Genomic DNA, 24,854 nt, shown 5'->3' on the forward strand with positions numbered 1-24,854 from the left:
GATAAAATTTGAATATTGAATACAACTACACCACAAAAGATCAGACTAGAGAATTTAAACCTTAACACTGAGCAATTGTTTTTCTTCAAAAGAACCCTTGAATAAGGCATAGGTGTTTGACTTGTCATGTCATTCGATCAATTCACATTTCTTTATGTAGACATTGCTATATGTATGATCACAAGATTGTGATTCACAATCACATGTATGTATGATGTTACGAACTTTCTAGTGAATTGTAGAACCGTAACCACATAACAGACACCAATAAACTGCACATTAGACATTAGTGTTGTGAGGGGGGGGGGGGGTGTCTATGTGTTTGAATGATGAAGACTTGTTATTTGTAAAAGACTGTTAGTGTTTGATCAGTCAATTCCATCATGCATGTTGCATGCATGTATATATGCCTCAACCTTAGGTCTCGATATAATATTTCCAAAGCACTATACATTATACTGTAGTGTACTGAACTGTGTTGATGTTTGATCTAATGCTAAGGTGTTGTACACGACTGAATCATTGATAATCAGATCAAACTTTAATTCAACTTACTGATATTGTCTTATTAATACATCAATCATACAGTATACATTGTACATCTTCTGTGAGTGTGAATTCAATCAATCCATCCATTCATTATGTAAGCAATATAGGTTTGACTCGTGAGGCTAGGCACCATCAATATAATGCAGTCCTTGCAGAGTGATGATTTCTACTTTATGTTAGAGCTTTGTATCTTGTAGTCTATGTTATTACACACTTTAAAAATAGTGTGTCAGTTGTTAAAGAACAAAGGGTAACAATAATGATATAACCAATGCTAAGTCACTACACACGATTTGATAGCAATTGTACTTTAAAAGGTCTAAGATATAAACGATTTAGAATATTCAGGATAAAAGATTGTTATAAATGTTAATTCTTTCAATCTATTAATCAAAGCATGAACAACTTGAAATTTGCCTGATGTCACGAGTCCATAACCACACCCTAATTCTTGTATCTAGAAGCATAGCAAAATTCTATGCCTTAATACTTGTCAGATGAGTATCAAATGTAAATACTTCTCTGTACTAATCATTATCCTATCAAAAATCAGTCATACAAAATCATAATCTCATGCAAACTTTGTAACTATTATCATTTCTATTTTAAACATGAAATCTGTAAATAACTCTCTATTTGAATTGATGTAAAAGTTTTTGCCTGAAATGATGATATTTAGATTGAGAGAATTTTTTCAGATGTGTAATCTACAAATATTTGTAGTGTGGGATCATATCTACTTATAACTTTTCTTTTCTTTGCTAGACCAGTGAACTATATACTCATAATTATATAGCCATTGTTCAGATGTCTCATTCTCCTAAAATAAATAAAATGAGAATGTCAGTGTCATACTTTAGACAAACCAACTGTTAGACCAGCATGTTACATGGACAAATAAATGCTAACTATTTTCATTTATACCAAAATTGTTACAAAAATAACTAAAAAAAATTCCTACATAACAGGAAACAATTTAGACAAATACCTGTAAAATCTTTTACAAAATAATGTCTATGATGAAAAACTATTGCCAACCATATAACAAGATGCTAGTAACCTGACTATTATAACTGATTAAATCATTCCAGACACTTTTCTCTCTTATTTTCAAAAAATCTTATGTGTCAATTTTTGGCATCGTTGCAAAACACAGCCTCCTTTACGGCACCATTGAAACGTGCTGTCCAGATTATTTCGTTCAAAGTGTAGCGGAAGAAGTAACAGTTCTGGTTTGTGAGAATGATTTTTGGTAACTTTTTAATACAAGTGGTTTTTATTTGCCTGGTTTTTGTAACAATTTGAACAGGTTGACTGAAAAATATATCCATGTGAAATGGTGATAGAGCTTGTCAATGTTTGGCAAAAGAACAACATTACTGAATCAGATAGCTAAGTCTTTGGGCTAATATCCTACCCAGCATTGCAAGACTTTGTGACCTTACTTATATAGATTACATTTCTCATCAAGTCACTAGAGTAGATAGCTTGAGGAAGGTTTTGGCGTTTTGATAACAATCACCTTTTAAGCACATACTACAGAGTTGGCTTTGTTTCATTGTTTAAATTTCACATCTTACATACATGTGTGTTCTCTTAGTATTAGTATATGTACTTACTTAAAGGTTTTACTTAGGTGTATTCTGAATGCAGGCTTTACAGCCTATACATGTAGCTCCAGATCCAACTGTTCTGGAATTCTGTTCTGCTTGAATTCTGCTCTACATGTAGATGTATTATTCTTGTATCATAGTGTCTAGTCTGGATGTCAGTGTGGTTTCTAACTAAACCACTGTGAGTGGAGGTATAAATGGTAACGATACTGTATAGGAACTAGACTGTGAGTGGAGGTATAAATGGTAATGATACTGTATAGGAACTAGACTATGTGAGTGGAGGTATAAATGGTAATGATACTGTATAGGAACTAGACTATGTGAGTGGAGGTGTAAATGGTAACGATACTGTATAGGAACTAGACTATGTGAGTGGAGGTCTAAATGGTAACGATACTGTATAGGAACTAGACTACGTGAGTGAGGTATAAATGGTAACGATACTGTATAGGAACAAGACTATGTGAGTGGAGGTGTAAATGGTAATGATACTGTATAGGAACTAGACTATGTGAGTGGAGGTGTAAATGGTAACGATACTGTATAGGAACTAGACTGTGTGAGTGAAGGTATAAATCATAACAACAATGGAATTGTGTTAAAACCAGAGTTTTGATGACGTTTTACATTGAATAGACTGATTATGCAAATGAATGAAAATGAAAATATTCCCAAGTACATAATATCGCCACAAGCAATAACTATTCATGCCATAGATAGCAATACATGTACAAATGTAAGTTCACAGCAGGTAGTAATGTTTATTAATATTATTCCACTTTAAGGTTGGATATTTGGACCTCATGGGTGGAGGGCCTACAGTGTTGACTGCAACACAAACAATTTCATACTTGTAACTATGTATGTATGTATGTATGTATGTATGTATGTATGTATGGATGGATGGATGGATGGATGGATGGATGTATGTATGTATGTATGTATGTATGTATGGATGGATGGATGGATGGATGGATGGATGGATGGATGGATGGATGGATGGATGGATGTACGTACGTACGTACGTACGTACGTACGTACGTACGCACGCACGCACGCACGCACGTACATACGTACGTACATACGTATGTATGTTTGTTTAGACAGCATGGCTTTCAGACCACAGGAATAACAATAAAATGATTACTTTCTACCACTGTAGCTCACAGCTAAACTATGTAGGTGGTAGAAATAAACTACATGAACATAATCCACTTCAAATATAGGAGTATAGTAATGTGCTTCTCCTGCACTAAGTGAGCAGAAAGGGAGACGGAGTGACAGAAGTGAAATTTGCCTACAGCTAAACCAATCTCATATCTGGAATTGAATGATAACGTCAACTCCATTCAAGCTGAAAATTACCACCAGATCTACTTTATAATATAACAGAAATAAAGTCTGAATACCATCATTTCCTTAGAGGGGGTCTTATTCAGTGTACAGGATGCCTAGGTCTAAATACCACCATTTCCTTACGAGGGGTGGGGGGTGGGGTGTCTTATTCAATGTACAGGGTGCCTAAGTCTAAATGCCACCATTTCCTTAGAGGGGGTCTTATCCAAGATGTTATGTATATTGAGTATATATATTATATTATATTATATTATATTACATTATATTACATTACATTACATTACATTATATTATATTATATTATGTCATACACATACAAATTTTGTTCTTTTCCATTGTACCGGTGAAAAAAACTTTTTCCTATCTTCAGCAATAATTCCAGATAAACATGCATGTTATGTTAGCGCTACATTTCACTTGGACACAACAGAAAATATTTTATTGTGTGTTTGACTGAATAACTGCAGTTAGATATATTTTTAGTTATAGATTAAATTGACAACAAGCAAACAAGTAAATCAGTTTTCAGCTCTGTCAATGGAAACCCTATAGTTGGACTACACCAGTCTTTCTAAATGTAGATGTAGTAGGTTGTAGAGCAATAATAACTATTAATAGTGCCAGCTGTTTAACAGAAAACAATTGGTCAATCTACTATACGTGTACCATGCTGTGGAACCATACCACCCTACACAAAAGTCTTTGTTGGAACATATCATAATCATTTTGCAAAACTTTTTTGACCGCGAATTATTTTAGAGTGTAAGCTATGTCATATTGTTCAGCCCTATCAGGCTTCTAACCCACTATAAGATATGTTGTGTTGTTCAGTCCTATCAGACTTCTAACCCACTATAAGATATGTTGTGTTGTTCAGTCCTATCAGACTTCTAAAACCACTGTAAGATATGTTGTGTTGTTCAGCCCTATCAGACTTCTAAACCACTGTAAGATATGTTGTGTTGTTCAGCCCTATCAGACTTCTAAACCACTGTAAGATACATTGTGTTGTTCAGTCCTATCAGACTTCTAAAACCACTGTAAGATATGTTGTGTTGTTCAGCCCTATCAGACTTCTAAACCTCTATAAGATATGTTGTGTTGTTCAGCCCTATCAGACTTCTAAACCACTGTAAGATACATTGTGTTGTTCAGTCCTATCAGACTTCTAAACCACTGTAAGATATGTTGTGTTGTTCAGCGCTATCAGGCTTGTAAACCACTGTAAGATATGTTGTGTTGTTCAGCGCTATCAGGCTTGTAAACCACTGTAAGATACATTGTGTTGTTCAGTCCTATCAGACTTCTAAACCACTGTAAGATATGTTGTGTTGTTCAGCCCTATCAGACTTCTAAACCACTGTAAGATATGTTGTGTTGTTCAGCGCTATCAGGCTTGTAAACCACTGTAAGATACATCATGTTGTTCAGCCCTATCAGACTTCTAAACCACTGTAAGATATGTCGTGTTGTTCAGCCCTATCAGACTTCTAAACCACTGTAAGATATGTTGTGTTGTTCAGCCCTATCAGACTTCTAAACCACTGTAAGATATGTTGTGTTGTTCAGCGCTATCAGGCTTGTAAACCACTGTAAGATACATCATGTTGTTCAGCCCTATCAGACTTCTAAACCACTGTAAGATATGTCGTGTTGTTCAGCCCTATCAGACTTCTAAACCACTGTAAGATATGTTGTGTTGTTCAGCCCTATCAGACTTCTAAACCACTGTAAGATATGTTGTGTTGTTCAGCGCTATCAGGCTTGTAAACCACTGTAAGATACATCATGTTGTTCAGCCCCATCAGGCTTTTTACTGGCTGATAGTGTGGCTGCAAATGTCTTTATCTTCCGATGGATCTATTATTGATCTCAATAATAGATCCATGATCTTACAGACTACAATTGTTTAAGGTCAGGGTTTTATTCATAGCATTGTTATTTTATCAGTGGAGCCTTAAGGATTACCTGTGATTATTCTTTAGTTCTGAACTAACTTTCTCTCTTCTACTAATCAACTGTTCTTCAGACTTAAAATTTAATCCTAATCCAAACTATAAATTCGTGAATTTCAGATTAAATTTCTGGCTGTTTGGCACACCTGTACAGTGTTCTCCCACTGTAGAGAAAGCATGTTACAAACACCGTCCTTGCCATCTAGGCCGCTATGCTTGGCAGGTTTCTACTGTGCTGTGTTCTCCCCACAATAGAGAAAGCAATGTACAGTACAAACACCATCCTTGCCATCTAGGCTGCCATGCTTGGCAGGTTTCTACCGTGGTTCAAAAGTGTTCTACCCTCTTTGAGCTGTAGTAATCTTTGAATGACAAAATCATAATAATACTTTCACATGAAGAGAAATGATGGATCCTCAATGTACATGTGTGTATGTGTTAAAATAAACATGTCAGAGTTTGTTCCAGTGTTGAAGACATGCATAATTTATGATGATCACTATGCAAATCAATATGCAAATGACCATGTTTATTTATATGTAAATTAATATGCAAATGAGTCACCATCCTTATAATCAAGCCTGGGGAGAACACTCTAGAAAAAGTTGGTCAAGCGCAACTAAATAATTACACTTGTACAATCTATACCGAGTACAATCTATAGTTTTTACCCAAAGAAAAATTCACACAACTTACAACATGTATCATACTTTGATGCCTGTACTGACTGATGACACTTACATGTATTATCTTTCTGATTCTGTCTGTTTAAACATACATGTGTTACAGCAAATAGCAGTTTACCATCACCATCACCATGGTAACGGCATGAACAAGAACATTTTGTTCGATTATAGATTGTAAAGAATGAAGACAGGCTAGAGACTGACAGAACGTGAATCAGTTATAACATCATCATTGTGTGGATGTCAAAGAAAGCTTAACAATAAATAGAGTTATTCACTGTGAGAGAATTGAATGTATAATCAAACATACTACTTTATGTGAAATCGATATTTCAGATTGTCCTGTACGTTTTATGTTGTGATGATGAACAGTTCCATGAAAACAAGTCAATTCCTATGTATTAGTCTGAAAGATTCGGGCGATCCTTCCACTGATATAATGCACTCTCTCACCAGTGGTTACACAAGCAGACAAACGACTGGACCTTTAAGACTATATAACTGTTTGTCAACTTTTATACAATGTACTGCTAAGAATATTATGTATAGTAGTTTGAAATTAGTTTCTACAATATTTACAATTTTATGTAATATTCATGATAAAGTCATGCATTTTTAAGATATGAAAACAAGTATTCATATCATGTTTATTATATTTTTATGGTAAAATGTTTTAGTTAATAAATAAAACAAGATATTTTGTTGTGGAAGTGGTTGTAGTTTTAGGACATTTTTATGGTAATGAGCAATTATTTTGTTCTGAAAGTAACATAGTAGAAATGTCATGATATTTTTGTGGTTGCAGCTATAGGAAATAAAACACATAGTAGTATTTATAGACTTGCTAACTCTCCAGGCTTCTTTTATTCGTGATTTCACTAAAATAACTATACCGGTATGTAAAAACACAACTGCATTCTTTTGTGTGAAATGATAACCTGAGTGAGTGACTGATTGTGAAACGGTCAGGTGAATATACATATAGCCCTTAGGAGACTACCTGTAACTATGAAATAATACTATAAAAAAATCTCCCAAGGGACTGGTGCTAGTCTAGATGGCATATAGTGTTTGGTGAAAATAATGTATATACTGGTACATGTATTCAGTATTTTTATTTTTTATGGATGTCTATCTTGTCCTGGAAATAACACAATATGTTCAGTGTATTTGTGTTTTTTTGACGAAATATTAACAAGGTACAAAATATTAACAATGTACTGGGAAGTACAGCAATGTACGTGTAAATATACATCACGTCAAGTTCTTTCATACATGAAGTTCCAGCATCAATATTGCATGCAGTGTGTTCATTTGAAAGTTAAAAGAACTATCCAAGCTGATAAAACATTGTAGACCAAAGGAACATAATTACTATAATGTCAGAGAATGAATAAGAATTAATTAAGGAGAAATCCTCGGAACAGAACAATTTAGAAATATATTTAATAAATAATGACACTCTCTGACATTTACTGAATGTGGCTTGTTTTATTCTCTTACGCTTGTCAGAAATGTTTGTATCACAGGGATTAATATATACAATACATGTACTCTTGTGAAGTGTTCTAATTTGATAATGATGTGTCACACAATTTAACATTACAGTTTGTCAATTAGAATGAAGCAGTATTATTAGTAAAGCGTGTTCCTCAAACTGAGTGACATTTATAATAGCTTTGACTTTGCCTAGATATGATAACCAGAAATGAGATATGTTTTATGACTTTGCCTGTTAGTGACAACCAGGAATGAAATATGTTTCATGACTTTGCCTGTTAATGACAACCAGGAATGAGATATGTTTTATGACTTTGCCTGTTAGTGACAACCAGGAATGAAATATGTTTCATGACTTTGCCTGTTAATGACAACCAGGAATGACACACGTTCCATGCCAATTAAGACATATAATGAGTGTCTGCAATTGATCAGACTAAAATACATGAGAGTCTCAACCATCTGTGTTTATTGTAATCTAGAATATTACCCAGAAGAAGGCAGTTTGTGTATTGCCGAAACGTTGGTACTAATAAAGATCGTCTGAGGTTTGTAGTAACTGGTTGAGTATGTCCATCATTTTCACCTCATAATCTTGAGTCAAGTCATATGAGATTTCCACTATTTTCCCTGCTCACATCAAGGAAAGGTGGGTGATAGCCAATCATATGACTTGACTAGGCTTAGTTTATTGATTCTTGAATGTCAAGTTGACAATGTAACACTAAACAAGCAGACAATGTACTACATGTATATGATGTCAGCCATGTCATTACAGTCTGGATGCCAATGTGGTTTAAACTAAACCACTCAAGTGGAGGTGTAAATCATAATGATACCATATAGGAACTAGACTATGTGAGTGGAGGTGTAAATGGTAATGATACTGTATAGGAACTAGACTATGTGAGTGGAGGTGTAAATGGTAATGATACTGTATAGGACCTAGACTATGTGAGTGGAGGTGTAAATGGTAATGATACTGTATAGGAACTAGACTATGTGAGTGGAGGTGTAAATGGTAATGATACTGTATAGGAACTAGACTGTGAGTGGAGGTGTAAATGGTAATGATACTGTATAGGAACTAGACTATGTGAGTGGAGGTGTAAATGGTAATGATACTGTATAGGAACTAGACTGTGAGTGGAGGTGTAAATGGTAATGATACTGTATAGGAACTAGACTGTGAGTGGAGGTGTAAATGGTAATGATACTGTATAGGAACTAGACTATGTGAGTGGAGGTGTAAATGGTAATGATACTGTATAGGAACTAGACTGTGAGTGGAGGTGTAAATGGTAATGATACTGTATAGGAACTAGACTATGTGAGTGGAGGTGTAAATGGTAATGATACTGTATAGGAACTAGACTGTGAGTGGAGGTGTAAATGGTAATGATACTGTATAGGAACTAGACTGTGAGTGGAGGTGTAAATGGTAATGATACTGTATAAGAACTAGACTGTGTGGAGGTGTAAATGGTAATGATACTGTATAGGAACTAGACTATGAGTGGGGGTGTAAATGGTAATGATACTGTATAGGAACTAGACTATGTGAGTGGAGGTGTAAATGGTAATGATACTGTATAGGAACTAGACTATGTGAGTGGAGGTGTAAATGGTAATGATACTGTATAGGAACTAGACTATGTGAGTGGAGGTGTAAATGGTAATGATACTGTATAGGAACTAGACTGAGTGGAGGTGTAAATGGTAACGATACCGTATAGGAACTAGACTATGTGAGTGGAGGTGTAAATGGTAATGATACTGTATAGGAACTAGACTATGTGAGTGGAGGTGTAAATGGTAACAACACCGTATAGGAACTAGACTGTGAGTGGAGGTGTAAATGGTAATGATACTGTATAGGAACTAGACTATGTGAGTGGAGGTGTAAATGGTAATGAAACTGAATAGGAACTAGACTATGTGAGTGGAGGTGTAAATGGTAATGATACTGTATAGGAACTAGACTATGTGAGTGGAGGTGTAAATGGTAATGATACTGTATAGGAACTAGACTATGTGAGTGGAGGTGTAAATGGTAATGATACTGTATAGGAACTAGACTATGTGAGTGGAGGTGTAAATGGTAATGATACTGTATAGGAACTGAACTGTGAGTGGAGGTTTAAATTGTGACGATACTGTGTAGGAACTCGACTGTGAGTGGAAGTGTAAATGGTAACAATACCATATAGGAACTAGACTGTGTGAGTGGAGGTGTAAATGGTAATGATACTGTATAGGAACTAGACTGTGTGAGTGGAGGTGTAAATGGTAATGATACTGTATAGGAACTAGACTGTGAGTGGAGGTGTAAATGGTAATGATACTGTATAGGAACTAGACTAGTGAGTGAAGGTGTAAATGGTAATGAAACTGAATAGGAACTAGACTATGTGAGTGGAGGTGTAAATGGTAATGATACTGTATAGGAACTAGACTATGTGAGTGGAGGTGTAAATGGTAATGATACTGTATAGGAACTAGACTATGTGAGTGGAGGTGTAAATGGTAATGATACTGTATAGGAACTAGACTATGTGAGTGGAGGTGTAAATGGTAATGATACTGTATAGGAACTAGACTATGTGAGTGGAGGTGTAAATGGTAATGATACTGTATAGGAACTAGACTGAGTGGAGGTGTAAATGGTAACGATACTGTATAGGAACTGAACTGTGAGTGGAGGTTTAAATTGTGACGATACTGTATAGGAACTCGACTGTGAGTGGAAGTGTAAATGGTAACAATACCATATAGGAACTAGACTGTGTGAGTGGAGGTGTAAATGGTAATGATACTGTATAGGAACTAGACTGTGTGAGTGGAGGTGTAAATGGTAATGATACTGTATAGGAACTAGACTGTGAGTGGAGGTGTAAATGGTAATGAAACTGAATAGGAACTAGACTGAGTGGAGGTGTAAATGGTAACGGTACTGTATTGGAACAAGACTGTGAGTGGAGGTGTAAATTGTAATGATACTGTATAGGAACTAGACTATGTGAATGGAGGTGTAAATTGTAATGATACTGTATAGGAACTAGACTATGTGAGTGGAGGTGTAAATGGTAACGATACTGTATAGGAACTAGACTATGTGAATGGAGGTGTAAATGGTAACGATACCGTATAGGAACTAGACTATGTGAGTGGAGGTGTAAATGGTAACGATACCGTATAGGAACTAGACTATGTGAGTGGAGGTGTAAATGGTAACGATAGGAGCTTGACTACTTCATTACTGAATACTCTATTAAAAGTGTTTAAAAGGAAACTTAAAGTGAAACTGTCATGAATGCATTATTATAGGCTGGTAAATGTTGTTTTCTTTAAAAGCAGAATGAATTTGGTATTTTGGTGGATGACATTCAGTGAAACTCTTGTCATTTGCTTACATGTATCTTGCGTTATAGAAGTTGAGAGACTTGCAATGACTAGCTGGGCTGGCTTGACAATGTCATTTGCCCTACAATTCACACATAATGACATTGTGACGACAGATAGCCAAATCTCTGGGGAAATCTGGTGTTAAGTCTGCTAATAGTGAAGTAACGACAATGTTACAAATATAACTACACAATAGCAATAGAATTGTCATTTCTCTAAATGATATCCTGTGTGACAGATTTTTCCAAGTAATTTCCAGTTTCTACTGAATAATAGTTATATGCCTCATCAAGGTAATTGTAACTTTCCTGTCTTGCCTAGAATTTACAAAGGTATAATTATTCAAAACAAATTATGCAAAACAACAGTGCATGTTTACACATGTTGCCATGACAACATATATTGTATATATGATATATAATTTTTGCTAAGATTCTTTGTGCCACAATTATATTTTGAATTACATACATGTATTCACACAAGTGAATTTCTCTTCTTTCTACTTCTTTTGTAAATTATACAAACAGAAAGTAGTTACAGAACAAAATGAACGAAATGGACACAGTGATTTTGTTATAAACGGTATGTAGGTAAAATCTACCCGAGTTACCATAGTATTTTACCAGATTTCACCCCGGAAATTAGGTATAGAAATCAATATAAAGTTTATCAAATTTCTTCCTCTGTTACCAGGGTTACCAAACTTCAGCAAAACACTGACATATGAGAATTTTGTCAAATTGACAGTCACAATAACGATATAATAATGATTTCCTGTGAAGTTGAATAGAAAAATATTTTATGTCTGAGGAGCTTTGTCAGTGTAACCTCTGTTGACCACTGAAGAGGAAAAGTATGGTTGGTTTCATCATAGCTGCATTTCATATGCTTAGATCAGAAAACCACAAAAAACATATTTTCACAATCTTGCTGCTACATGCAACCTTTCTAAAACAGAGCAACAAAAATTGGCAAGTCTTGCTCCGAAGAGCTTTGCTTATGTTGGGGTGAGGCATCATGGGTAAGTTAAAGTAAACTATGTTTGGAGCTTCACACTTCTTGAAACCTTGTCAAACTCCTACCATTATTTACATACATGTACCCATGATGCTTTGCCCTTAGTCTAGAGCAGTTCTGACAGTAACTTGGCAGTTGTGTTATTTGTTAACCCACAACTTGTTCACTTTGCGCAAACAACAAAAGTCTACTTCATGTACTCTGTTGTAATACAAAGTCATATGGTGAGCTTGTGTCCTTGTGAGCGGCGCCCCTCTTATATCGGCCAGTGCTATATCACTTGAACTTCATTCATCACCCAATGTCGATAAATGCATAACGATATCAAGATACATCTCTTTGCAAGAGCTGTTAACTTTTTGCAGTGATCTACTATTGTTCCTGTTGAGCGCCATAGTACAATTTTTATGTGGTATTGGATTTTCACACTATACAAATTCTTTTGATTGATTGATTGATTTGTGAAGTCACAGAAGTTTACCTATAGTCTAGACGCAAAACCTTGTATTAAGTACAGGTATATGTCCATTTTTGTATGAAATGTCATTGTGTTCACCCTAGGATAGATTGCAAGAATGATGGTTAATTTGCATATTGATTTACATATAAATAACATGGTAATTTGCATAATAGTTTGCATAGAGATCAGCATTTAAGTGCGTGTCTTCAACACTGGAAGAAACTCTGACATGTTTATTTTAACACATACAAACATGTACATTGGGATTAGCCATTTCTCTTCATGTGAAAGTATTATTATGATATTGTCATTCAAAGATTACTAAAGTGTAGAACACTTGTGAAGCACGGTACAAAGCTGCTAGGCATGGCAGCCTAGATGGCAAGGATGGTGTTTCCACTGTGCTTTCTCTGTAGTGGGGAGAACATTGGCCGACACATAAATAGTTGAGAGTACGATTTGTATCCCTTAGATCCATAGAAAGTTGTCTTCACCAGTAGATTAGTAGTCTCAATATTGATATTTTATATTTTTTATTAGAAATTTACATGCTTTCATTTCACAAGCAACAAAAAGTATTTCAAATTTTGATGATCTTGAGTATGTCATGTATAACTGACCATAATTGTGTCGTTGCCATAGTAACAGTAAATAATATTCCAGTTGCTCTATACATACATTTGTACATGTGTAGATGTGTTGCATGCATGAGTCATTCTAACATAGACTATGTTATCTGTCATTTACTATGTGATAAAGTTTTCTATAGTTTCGTAACAGAGTAACCGACAAATAACTCAATATCATAAAATAATGATTATTTATGTAAAAATTACAGTGAAAGAAACTTGTCCCAGTAGAAAAAGGTGAAATTAAATATTCATTTAATTTGGTAAGATTATTAGTTTGTAAATAATTTCATAGTGACTTGTGAATGTTTTATGAAGACAATGATGACATTTGGCTAGTATTCATGTGAAAGATGTTTGTCAGTGTATTTATCTATGTGTAACCCATAACAACCCAAGTATAGCATTTTACAATCTGATTAAAGTGCGATGAAATATACATGGCGCAATTTCTTGTTGTCTCCTACGTTTTCTGTCATTTGTTCTTTTGTGAGAGCTAGTTACATGTACATACATCTGACACAATGCCATAGGTTTTTCTGAGCCATGCGAGAGCGCTGAGTGAATTCACTTAGCCAATGAAAACGTGTAAGGTGCCAAAACATACGGGTACAATACTTTAGAGCGCTCTGTTCAAAAAGAGCTCCAGCACAGAGCACAGACAATGATGTTATCGTTATTGTTTGGTGATTCTCTTTTTTTCAATTTTGAACGTTGAGTGTTCTATTGTAAGACAGATTCTGGTTATCTACTTGTAAGTGTGAGATTGGTTTTGGGAAAACCTGTGGTATTATATCAGATGTATGTAACGAGTGCTCACATAAGCACAAACGACAGTAAACGTAACAGCCAACAAGAAATCTTGCCATGTACATGTACACTACATCGGATTTTACTATGCCCCTATCATTGATAGTGTTTCTATCAAGTATGAAAGTATGTTTCAACTTCTGCATGCTAAACTAAAGAAATATAGCAAATGAAAACATTATTTAACACTTGATGTGAGTGCTATAAATACATGTGGCATGACAGTACAATATCACATTACAATATTGGGTGTTTTGGCTTGTATGTGACTGTAAATTAAAAAGGAAGGAGAGGGAAAAAATAAACAGCTAGCAAGCATCAAAACCTAAACAGTCTCTGAATCTACTGAATATTAGACAATTTACATGTAGCTTGGATAATATTTTGAATCCTTTGGCGTTTTCTCCCAGTGTTTTTGGTAGGTAAAATCTATGTTAGTTCCCCAGTCAGTTTACTAGAGTTGCCTACCAGCGTTTTTAGCTGAGGGTGGTAAGTAGGTAAAATCTACCTGAATTCGCCAGTCATTTTACCAGGATTTTCTACAAGTTTTTTTTGTTTGGGGTAGTGAGTAGGTGAAATCGACCTTCAGGAGTGAACATTATTCAGTCATTTTACCACTGGGTTCCCTACCAGTGTTTTTAGCTGAGGGTGGTAGGTAGGTAAAATCTACCTGAATTCCACAGTCATTTTACTGGGTTTTCTACAATTGTTTGTATTTAGGGTAGTGAGCAGGTAAAATCTACCTGAGTTTCGTAGTCATTTTACCAGGGTTCCCTACTAAACTAATATAATTTAACTGATAATAAATATTAAAGTTATATGTACCTACAAAATTTCAGAATACTTGTAATATGATGAACTGTCACAGAACTGTCAAAAGGAAAGGATTATTTCTTTTAGAAGCTAAGCTTTTGAATTGATCGTAAAAGTTTCCTTTATTTATTAATTTATTGATTACATAGAAGTGGCATTTGGCATATTCTTTAGTATTTATAGAACTGTATTTACATTATTGTGTAATATGAAAATGAATGACTAATACATGATGAATATCAATATGAATTGATTATAACATTGTGAATTTACATAAAGTATATATGTAGCTTTGAGTTGATCAATATAGTTACAATGTATCTTTATTGATCATGTGACTGGGATGTGTATATCAGTATTACCATAGTCTACATGTAGATATGTAGCCACCATGCCATAGTAGGCTGGCTGGGAGGTTGACTGATATAGTATACTCAATGGTTGACTTCCATAAACCATCATTAAAACACCGGTAGAAAACCGTGGTACTAAATGACTGGGGAACTCATTTAGATTTTACCTACTTCCCACCTACTGATCACCTTTAGCTAACAAAAACACCTTTAGGGGACCTTGTAAAATTACTGGGGAACTCAGGTAGATTTTACCTACTTGCCACCTTTAATTTAACTAAAACATTGGTAGGGAACCCTTGTAAAATTACCAGGGAACTCAAGTACACTTTAAAAACTTACCATCATTGACAAAATATACTTGTAGAGAACCTGGGTAAAATGATGGGAAGTGAGCTACATGTTTTACCTACTTACCAATGTAACTGTCATTGTTCACTTCATACATAAAAAAAGTTATTAAATCAGCATCTTTCACTTTCCTGTTCATTATTGCATTGACATTTTATTAGTAATAGTGGACTAAATATAGGAATATTGGTTTATCTAAGGCTATACCTATTATTCATAGCAAAACTAACCGCTACAGGACTTTTATTAAGAAAAGAAACATTTTATTACATTAATGCATGTCTTCAGGCAAACATCCATCATAATAATTGTAAAATGAATTATGCGACAAGTTTATATATAGTTCATCACTTTCTAAATTACATTGTATAGGTATCGTATGACAAATCTTAATGATAAATCCATGGAATTATGATGTAATATGACAAAATTATAATAAAGTAGATATGGTATAATATTTAATAGCTCATGCACTGGCTCAATGACTAGTACACATGCATGTCCTATATACTATGTGATATTTTTTGGTGGTTTTTACCCAAGGATGCATTGCGGCGCAATGATTACGCATGCATGTTCTATATACAGTATTATAATATACCTAGTGATAATGCTGTGCCATGATCTCTAGAATCAGTCACATGATAGGAAAATAGAATGACTATTACATGGTCACGTGACCACCGCGCGTTCACAGCAGGTCAAAATGGCAGCTTCTGACAATGTCGTCTGCCACCGCGAGTTCACACGGCATGAGGTTTATTATAAAACACATATTGCCTGGCCTATATTCGGGCTATAGCACCCGTTCATTACCCCCTCATGACTGTGAGTTACCAGAATCACACGCTCGGGTGTAATAAACGGATGCTATAGCCCTCATGGCCAGGCAATGTGTGTTCACTATGTGCATTCTCCACGTGGAGGTCGTTATCTACAATATCATCGTAGGGCAGCGGCCTAGCGGGTCACAAATAAATCTACCCTGGGTGAGCTTATGGGCTTTGCCTAGTTTTGATATTATTGTGATATATGGTACAATTATATAACTTATATCATATAATATACAAATAATACAATATGGTATGATATGATATGATAGAACCAACTGATTTTATTACATTTGTTAATTCAAATATTTTTTATCATATTATTATTGATGAAGATTGGGTATTTGTGTTGTATTTTTAATTTATAAAACAATTTTATCATGGCTTCTTAGTTGAAATTTAAATGAAACAACATTGACAAAGTCTGTATTTGTAACTCAATAAATTGCAAAACATTAATAAATTGCAAAATGTTTGTGACACAAAATACATTGCAAAAAGCTAAAAAACTGTGTAAAAAGTTTGTGATTGTACGTACAATATCAAACATTTTACACAATTATTAATCTTTTGTAATTTATTTTGAGTCACAAACAAGGGCTTGGCATGTATTGTTTCACATTGATTTTTCAAGGAGGAAGCCATGATAAAAATTTTTTATAAATTAAAAATCAAAACTAAATAACAATTTGTCATCCATATCCCCACTTTAATAGACAGTTCATCACTGCTTGCAATAATCATGAGATACATATAAGTGTTTTAGTATCAATATATGAGACTGTAAAATCAAAGTTAGTTTTGTGTCATAACGCTCCTCATATAATTCAGCAGACTATGTATACTCGCATATAGCTCGTATTAGTTGGTAGAATCATACTTGGAGCATTATAGCATTGACTTGATAGGATTATGTATAAAAATCACATAGATTTGGGCTATATAGATATACGTACATAATCATTATGTGATATCCTGCAGGTATCTACATGTATATATGATATGCCTGCCATCAACAGTGTATGCTGTCAGCACTCATTGTCTATATATTCATTTGTTTGAATCGCACTGGAAGCAGGTGCTATATATACTCATTTGACATTTTGATAGATATTAATATTTTCAATACCAATTTTGTGTGGGTGTTTTACATGCATTTAATTAGGAGGAATACTGATAAATTACATACTCAAGATTCATTACTGTGTGGGAGTTATTTTCACTTTGTGGATAGACGGCAAACCAGACTGGGGAGATTTTTTTTAAATAGTATGATAACCTTTACATGTTTTGAGTTCGTTATTCATTAAACATTTTGAGAAAGGAAATGTGGTCAACTTTTTAAAAATATTTTTTCCCAGTTATTAGTAGCCTCGAAAGTGACCCAGTGATTCCATTTCTAGTTGATAGTGGAACTTAAAAGTCAATAAATGAGTTCCACAGATATTTAACCAAATTTCATTTGGTGAATTCAGTGAACTGTAAATGTGACTTGATTCACTTATTAATTATAGCACATTCCTATAATAGTTAGAAAACGTACCTTGACTGTCTTTGTGTTGCATTAAACTTCTGATCCAAACACAAACATGAAAAATGTTACCTGAAATTAATTTTTGACTGTGTACTTTGTCGTTTTGTTGTACACAGATAAACTTTCATTTGAAACTGTTTTGTCTTATAGACATAAATGATATTATCATATATCAGTTTTCTAAATAAAATATATTAACACATCAACCTAATTCAGTTGATTAAAGTTGAGATATAATTTTCTGTATTTCTTTATTTGAAGCATTTATTGTTATATGATATGTGGTTCACTTACATATATTAAAAGTGACATGTTTTATTTTCATTTTATTGCAGCCAAGAACACAACTAAAAGTCAAACATATCCTGTTGATATGGAGTTTTATATTTGTGTGTAGTTGGATTGGTTATCTCAAGTATTCTAGTTATATTGATTTATGCAGAGAATACACAGTTACAACAGTTATAGTAAGTACATGTACATTTTATCTCTCTCTGTTAGTCTGTACGTGTGTATGTCTGCGTTCTCTCTTTCTTTCTATCTGTCTACATGTAACTCTCATCTTTCTCTCTCTGTCTTTCTCTCTGTCTGTCTGTCTGTCTGTCTGTCTGTCTTTCTTTCTCTCTCTCTCTGTCTGCCTGTCTGTCTTTCTTTCTCTCTCTCGCTCTCTGTCTCTGTCTGTCTGTCTCTCTCTCTCTCTTTCTCTCTCTCTCTCTCTCTCTCTCTCTCTCTCTCCCTCCCTCTCTCTCTCTCTCCCTCCCTCCCTCCCTCCCTCCCTCCCTCCCTGTCCACACCACTATATGTGATGATCAAGAGATCAAAGGCTTTGATTGGTAAACATATTCATTTGCAGGTTTCCCAGATACTATATATAGTCTCCTAGTCTTTCTGCCTTACCCTTCTCATTTCCATTATTATTGTTTGCTACAAAAGAAAGTGACTACATATTTTTCTGTATATATTGTATTTGACAGTGTGATCGTTATCGTAAAGGTGTCATCACAGGTTCATTATGTGAAGAGTTATGTGAAACCCATACTATTGTCTTTGGTAGATGCCTATCACACTTTCCATCACAGCAGGTAAGTAGAAATGACCTTTGACATTTGCAAACTTCTCATCAACATGACCATACTTTTATTCTGATTCTAAATTAAAAGAACACATCGATCAACTTTGTCATCTATTGTTTATTACCTTATGACATTTGAGGGGCTGCAAAGACCATACATGTACATTACAATAACTACCTAATTGTATTATCAGGGCAGAGATGATATAGCCTTGGGATCATTCAGTAAAGTTTACCCTATTTTAGACCAAAATACTATACTGTAAAGTGGGTCCCATTTCAGATAGTTGATAGTTCTGGAACTCTTTCTTGGTTGTAACTCGGAGTTTCATGCATAGTGCGATCATCAGACAACTGGTTTCTACTCTCTGGGTGTGCTGTTTATATAGAGTGCAGACAATAGAAATATCATCACTGTTGTCTATGTGTTCGTGGGTTGGTGCTGTGTGTGTGAAGATGTTGGTTGTTATTGTAACTAGGTATGAAGTTGTCAAGCAGAGGTATAGAAAAGGCTGACCCTGAACAAAAGAATAATCCTATGATGTATTACTTTCAAAACCTGGTATCCAGTTTTTTTGGTCATCATACTGCAGTTGTACCAATCCCAGTTTATTTGATAAACTTGTTGTAAGCAGTCAGTGGTTTTTTTGTGGACTACAAATTATTATCTACACCGTGTATTTTGATAGAAGTTTCAAATCAAATTCCATTTGTATACTTATGTGACTGTTGTGTCTTTATTTCAGGTTTACTCCGGTTATATCAAGCCAACAGGACCAAAACAGAAAATCAAACATGTCATCATTAAATTCAATATGGAAAAATTACTGAGTTCAGACCCTATGGTACGTGAGTCGCTGTATAATAAACCAGAAAAAGGCAGTTCTATGGATGATTTCCGTGTGATTTTAAGCGCATATCTTGAAAGGAAACTTGGAGATGGTGATCACTCCAATCTGTTGACTCGTATTATTGGTGTAGCAGATATTAATTATGATGGTAAAGTCACACTGGCAGAAGCTAAAACTATGTGGGCATTGCTACAAAATAGTGAATTCTTCATGATGATGGTACTAAAGGAGAGTGACCATATTCCAAAATTAGAAGGATTTTGTGGTGATATGTTTATTGTAGAAGAAGCCATGGTAGATAGAGTATATGGTGTAGAACTACCAGGTGCTATTAATATGATGTTACCCAACAGTTATAAACGAAGTATTGATCAATGGTTTACACCGACATGGCCACAGAAAGCACATATTGCAGTTGGAATGCTGGAATTTGTTGAAGAGATCTTCCATGGACCAAATGGAAACTTGTATATGTGTGATTTAACAGAACATAGTGTTGGATTTACAGACAAACATGAAGTCAAAGTGATCAACTTTGCAAATCTTGTACCAGAGACCACACTAGCACAGATACTGAGAGAAAGACGCTGTACTCAAAACAGTGATTGTAGTTATGCAGAGAATTGTAATACTGTCTGTGACTCACACACACAACAATGTACGGGACAACTTGTACACCCTAATCTACAAAAAGTATGTGTCTTACTCCATACATTCCTGCTAAGAGGAGCGCCCTCAGAGGTCAAACAAGAAGTGGAGGAGGAACTACAGAAGTGTCTTTCACTCGACGCCACCAAAGATAATGACATACAACTTACCCACTCACTTGTTCTCAATTCTCTCAGAAGTACTCTCTGGAAACAAATATCAAATGAAAAATTTGACAACAGTAATAATCAGAACAAAAAGGGTAGATAGCAACAATGATACAAAGAATGGCTTCCTGTACAGATTATAAAGCATAATGATGAAGATAGGAAAAGTTTATATTTCCATAATTTCTCCAAAACTTCAACTAATTATGTATAGTTTAAATTGGATTTGTAACTCATAAGACTTATGTTGGGATTTTTCATTCTTTATGAGTGAATCACACCATTGTTTTATTAACAAGTGATGACAAAAATATTGTGATTGGAAATTGACACCAAATATTTAAAACCCTTAGGTTGAAAAATTATGATTAGTAATGTCTACCAGAGTACAAAGTACAATGTACAATGAAAACTAAAGACTGTCACCATATGTGTAAATACTGAGTTTATACCAGTGTCCTATATAACTTAGATATCGATAGTAAACGAGTACAAAAATCACACGAGTCTTCAACTAGTTTTGCACCTTTACAGACTTTTATCCAGAACTTTGATTTGAATTCCACAGTTACCAATGTTATAACATTATTCTTGAATACCACATTCTTTGTTCTTTTACAATTGTAGTAAAAACTGCATTTTGATTTTACCACTGATAACAGTAGTAAAATGCTTCCAATGTTGAAACCAGTGAAATCGTTCATATCTACAATCCATTTTTATTTTAAACTTTTGAAACCCTGTGTTGGCTGTTATTACGTTCTTTGTTGTCCTCATAGTGTTACTTGGCAGGTGTTTACTTCATTAAGTGTGTTTGTTTGTTTGTTTGTTTGTTTGTTTGTTTGTTTGTTTGTTAGTTTGTTTATGTTCATATATAGGACTAGAGAGTTAGAAACTAGTATGTAGTCAGAGCCATGCATAGAGACATTGCCAAGTCCAGACACTTCACAAAAAGTGATATTGACAGAAACAAAAAGTATAAAAGATGCCTTCAAACATTTCTCTAAAGCTACATTCAGATTTTATCCTTCAATACAGTCATCAGCTATTAGAGTACAACTGAAAGGTTTTAGTACCTGTGCCCAGAACAAGTCAATACATTGAATAGTGTGTTGAAATATAAACCTGTACATTGCAATCAAGTTAGGGAGTTGTGGATTAGGTTAGGGATACTATGTACATGTATTAGGTTAGGATATTGATAGGATGAGACCCCCTAATGTACATTCAATTTGTCATATAAGTATCACAGTTTTTGTGCAGCAATGTTCAGAGTATATTTAGATTTTATATCAGGAGTTGTATGTTTGTCATACTTGTTAAACCAGTGAAGGACAGAATTTGAAAACTGGATTTACTTATAAATATATAGTTATGGTTCTTCCTTGTATCACTACAACTAATAGATGAGTTGCTGTGCATAGTTGGGTTGCTACACATAGTTTGGTTGCTATGTTTAAAGTTTGGTTGCTATGTGTAAAGTTTGGTTGCTACACATAGTTTGGTTGCTATGTGTAGTTCTAGTGAGAAAAGATAACTAATTGCTACAGCTGAAAAATAGTTTGTTATACATAGATTTATAGGTAAATGAAAATAAGAATTGATATGACACGTGTTTTTTGTGACATGTTCATAAAAATGTACACTTTAGATATGATGTAGTGGACATGTGTTATTTGCTTATGATGTAGTGGACATGTGTTATTTGCTTATGATGTTCTGGACATGTGTTATTTGCTTTTAATAATAATAAAGCTGTGACTTTAATTATCAGAAAAATGAAATGTGCAAAAAAACATTAACAGTTTTAGTTATTGCAATATTAATATGCTGTTGTGGCATCATGTCATTTGCATTGTTTATCACAAAATGAAAACATAATTATTGGAGTGACAAAAAAAGTCTTCACAAAAGTGTTACATTGTTTATCACAAAACAAATCCTGTAATTACTTAGTGGAATGGTAAAACATTTTCAACAAAGAAATTTTCATTTGCATTGTGTATCACAAAATGAAACTTGTTTCTATTACTGAAGCAATAAAAGAGTCTTCTCAAAAGATGTTTCATTTTGTATAGTCAGTCTATCACAACATGAAGCCTGTAATTACTGCAATGGTGAAATGAAACCTGTTTCTGTTGATAGAGTGGTAAAAAAATTCTACTGCAAAAGTTTCATTCAATTTGTTTATTAGAATGTGAAACCCTTGCTATAATAAATAATGGAGTGGTACAAAGTTTGGCACAAGAGCATTTTATCTGGATCTTTTGTTATAAAATGTAACAGGGTAAAAAAGCATGGAGGCTACTGCAGTCTTTTGAATGTTAGCATTTTATTTGGATAATTTATCATAAATTGAGAAATGCAGAAATAATTACAGTACAAATTATTGTTATTCACCCTTTTTTTCCTAAATATCCAGTTTTAGAATTGCCACTCACACTGACACAACCATGCATTATGTTTTCCAGCCAAGTTTACAAAAATAATGAAGAATAATGAAAAGGACTTGTACATATCTTGTTTCTGAAATCTGAAGAAATTTGACATTTTGGCGTTTACTTCCAACAACAGTGATTATGGATAATATATCTGTGGCTGAAATAAATCACAGACTGAATTTGAACTTTGACCCCTACTGTTTTTGACTCAAAAACAGTTGAACAAGACAATACAGTTAAAGATTGGAAAGTATAGAGAATTTGATTTACTTATAGCATTACACTTCAATAAATTCGTTTAAAGTGTGTATTTTTTAGTAAAGTTTGCTGAAATGTAACAAAGTATACATTGACTACTGAAGTTACGCATTTTATGGAAATAGATTTGCCAGTGAGATGTCTCGTCTTTTGCATGCTAGTTACGTTGTGTATTAGAGAATAAATAAGTCTGTGCTTTTCTGTTGTAGACTTTTCTTTTGCTGAACATTAAAACTTTGATAAAATAAATAAGTAAGCAGATTCTACAATGTGTGTGTATTTGTTTGTTTGTTTGTTTGTTTGTTTGTTTGTAAACTTGTCAGTGTGGTTATGTTGTCACAAGGGAAAACTAACTGTGGTGAATTTCAGAGTTGTGAGATTGAGATTGAGTCAAAATCATTCAACAACAAATTGGCAAGACAAAAGTAAAGCACTGTACAGTTACTACCTCTGGTACAGACCCATAATAGTACAACCTGTGATACATTTGACATAGTGCAAGTTTCATACACCTTGCTGAAGACTACTCTTATTACATGCCTTAGTATGCATTTGCTATATTGCCATTGTTTCAGATACAAACATCTGAGATAAGTGCTGAGTGAGTGAAGTTCATAGTAACCATGATACAAACATCTGAGATAAGTGCTGAGTGAGTGAAGTTCATACTAACCATGATACAAACATCTGAGATAAGTGAGTGAGTGAAGTTCATACTAACCATGATACAAACATCTGAGATAAGTGCTGAGTGAGTGAAGTTCATACTAACCATGATACAAACATCTGAGATAAGTGAGTGAGAGGCTAGTGGTTGCACAACAATGATGGGCAATATACAAAAAAGTAGTATCTTGTCAATATTTGTATTTTTGCAAGACACTCACATTTTGAGCCTAGCTGGGTGAAATCTTAATTTAAAAAAAATCAATACATATTGCCCAATATGCAAATGTTCTTAAATATATTATGGGCCCCAATATGCAAATGTTCTTAAATATATTATGGACCCCAATATGGGTACATTGTATTAATACATGTACACCATCACACATAATCAATGAACATGATGGAGGTTGACTTGTAAACAAGGTATAGAATGTGATAAATCCTATGACCCATGTGATAAATCGTACAACCCATGTGATAAATCCTATAGCCCATGTGATAAATCCTATAACCCATGTGATAAATCTTATAATCATGTGATAAATCCTATATATATATATAATATAATTTACCTCTTACTGTGTACCAATACAACAATTTGTTAGCGTACCAAGATCACAAATACTTTTGCATTTTTCACAATATACGGTAAACCTACTTGCTACAAGAAAATTTTAGTCTTGAGCTAGATCTGAAAGACTAATTTTTACTAATTACCAGACTGGTACATTGTGTTAATGTATGAGAAGGTAGTTTAGTCAATACTTTTTTCTTTTGGGGGGGGGGGGGATTTTTGTTTTCCAGCAAAATAAGTGATCATTTCCAGGTTTACAATATAGCGCCCTCTGATGACAATATTATTTTATCTATTCATCACCAATTCC

At 34.2% G+C, this 24,854-nt stretch overlaps 2 protein-coding genes across 3 annotated transcripts in view; one reads left to right on the top strand and one right to left on the bottom strand.

The window, feature by feature from the left end:
• LOC144440873 (small ribosomal subunit protein uS7) overlaps positions 1–7,669 on the bottom strand; it is a 39,068-nt gene extending 31,399 nt beyond the window's left edge. The window contains exon 1 of the mRNA XM_078130310.1: positions 7,666–7,669. The gene's annotated coding sequence lies outside the window, so the exon portion shown is untranslated. The remainder of the gene's footprint in view (positions 1–7,665) is intronic.
• Positions 1–23,523, top strand: part of LOC144440872 (divergent protein kinase domain 1A-like) — a 50,457-nt gene extending 26,934 nt beyond the window's left edge. For both annotated transcript variants that reach the window (XM_078130308.1, XM_078130307.1), the window contains exons 3-5: positions 18,200–18,331; positions 18,839–18,946; positions 19,683–23,523. In XM_078130308.1, coding sequence (XP_077986434.1) covers positions 18,200–18,331; positions 18,839–18,946; positions 19,683–20,705 — 1,263 coding nt within the window. In that variant the 3' untranslated portion in view covers positions 20,706–23,523. The remainder of the gene's footprint in view (positions 1–18,199; positions 18,332–18,838; positions 18,947–19,682) is intronic.
• The last annotated feature ends 1,331 nt before the right edge of the window (positions 23,524–24,854 follow it).

The sequence above is a fragment of the Glandiceps talaboti genome, chromosome 10 (genome assembly GCF_964340395.1).
Source record: "Glandiceps talaboti chromosome 10, keGlaTala1.1, whole genome shotgun sequence".
In the NCBI taxonomy this organism is placed as follows: domain Eukaryota; kingdom Metazoa; phylum Hemichordata; class Enteropneusta; family Spengelidae; genus Glandiceps; species Glandiceps talaboti.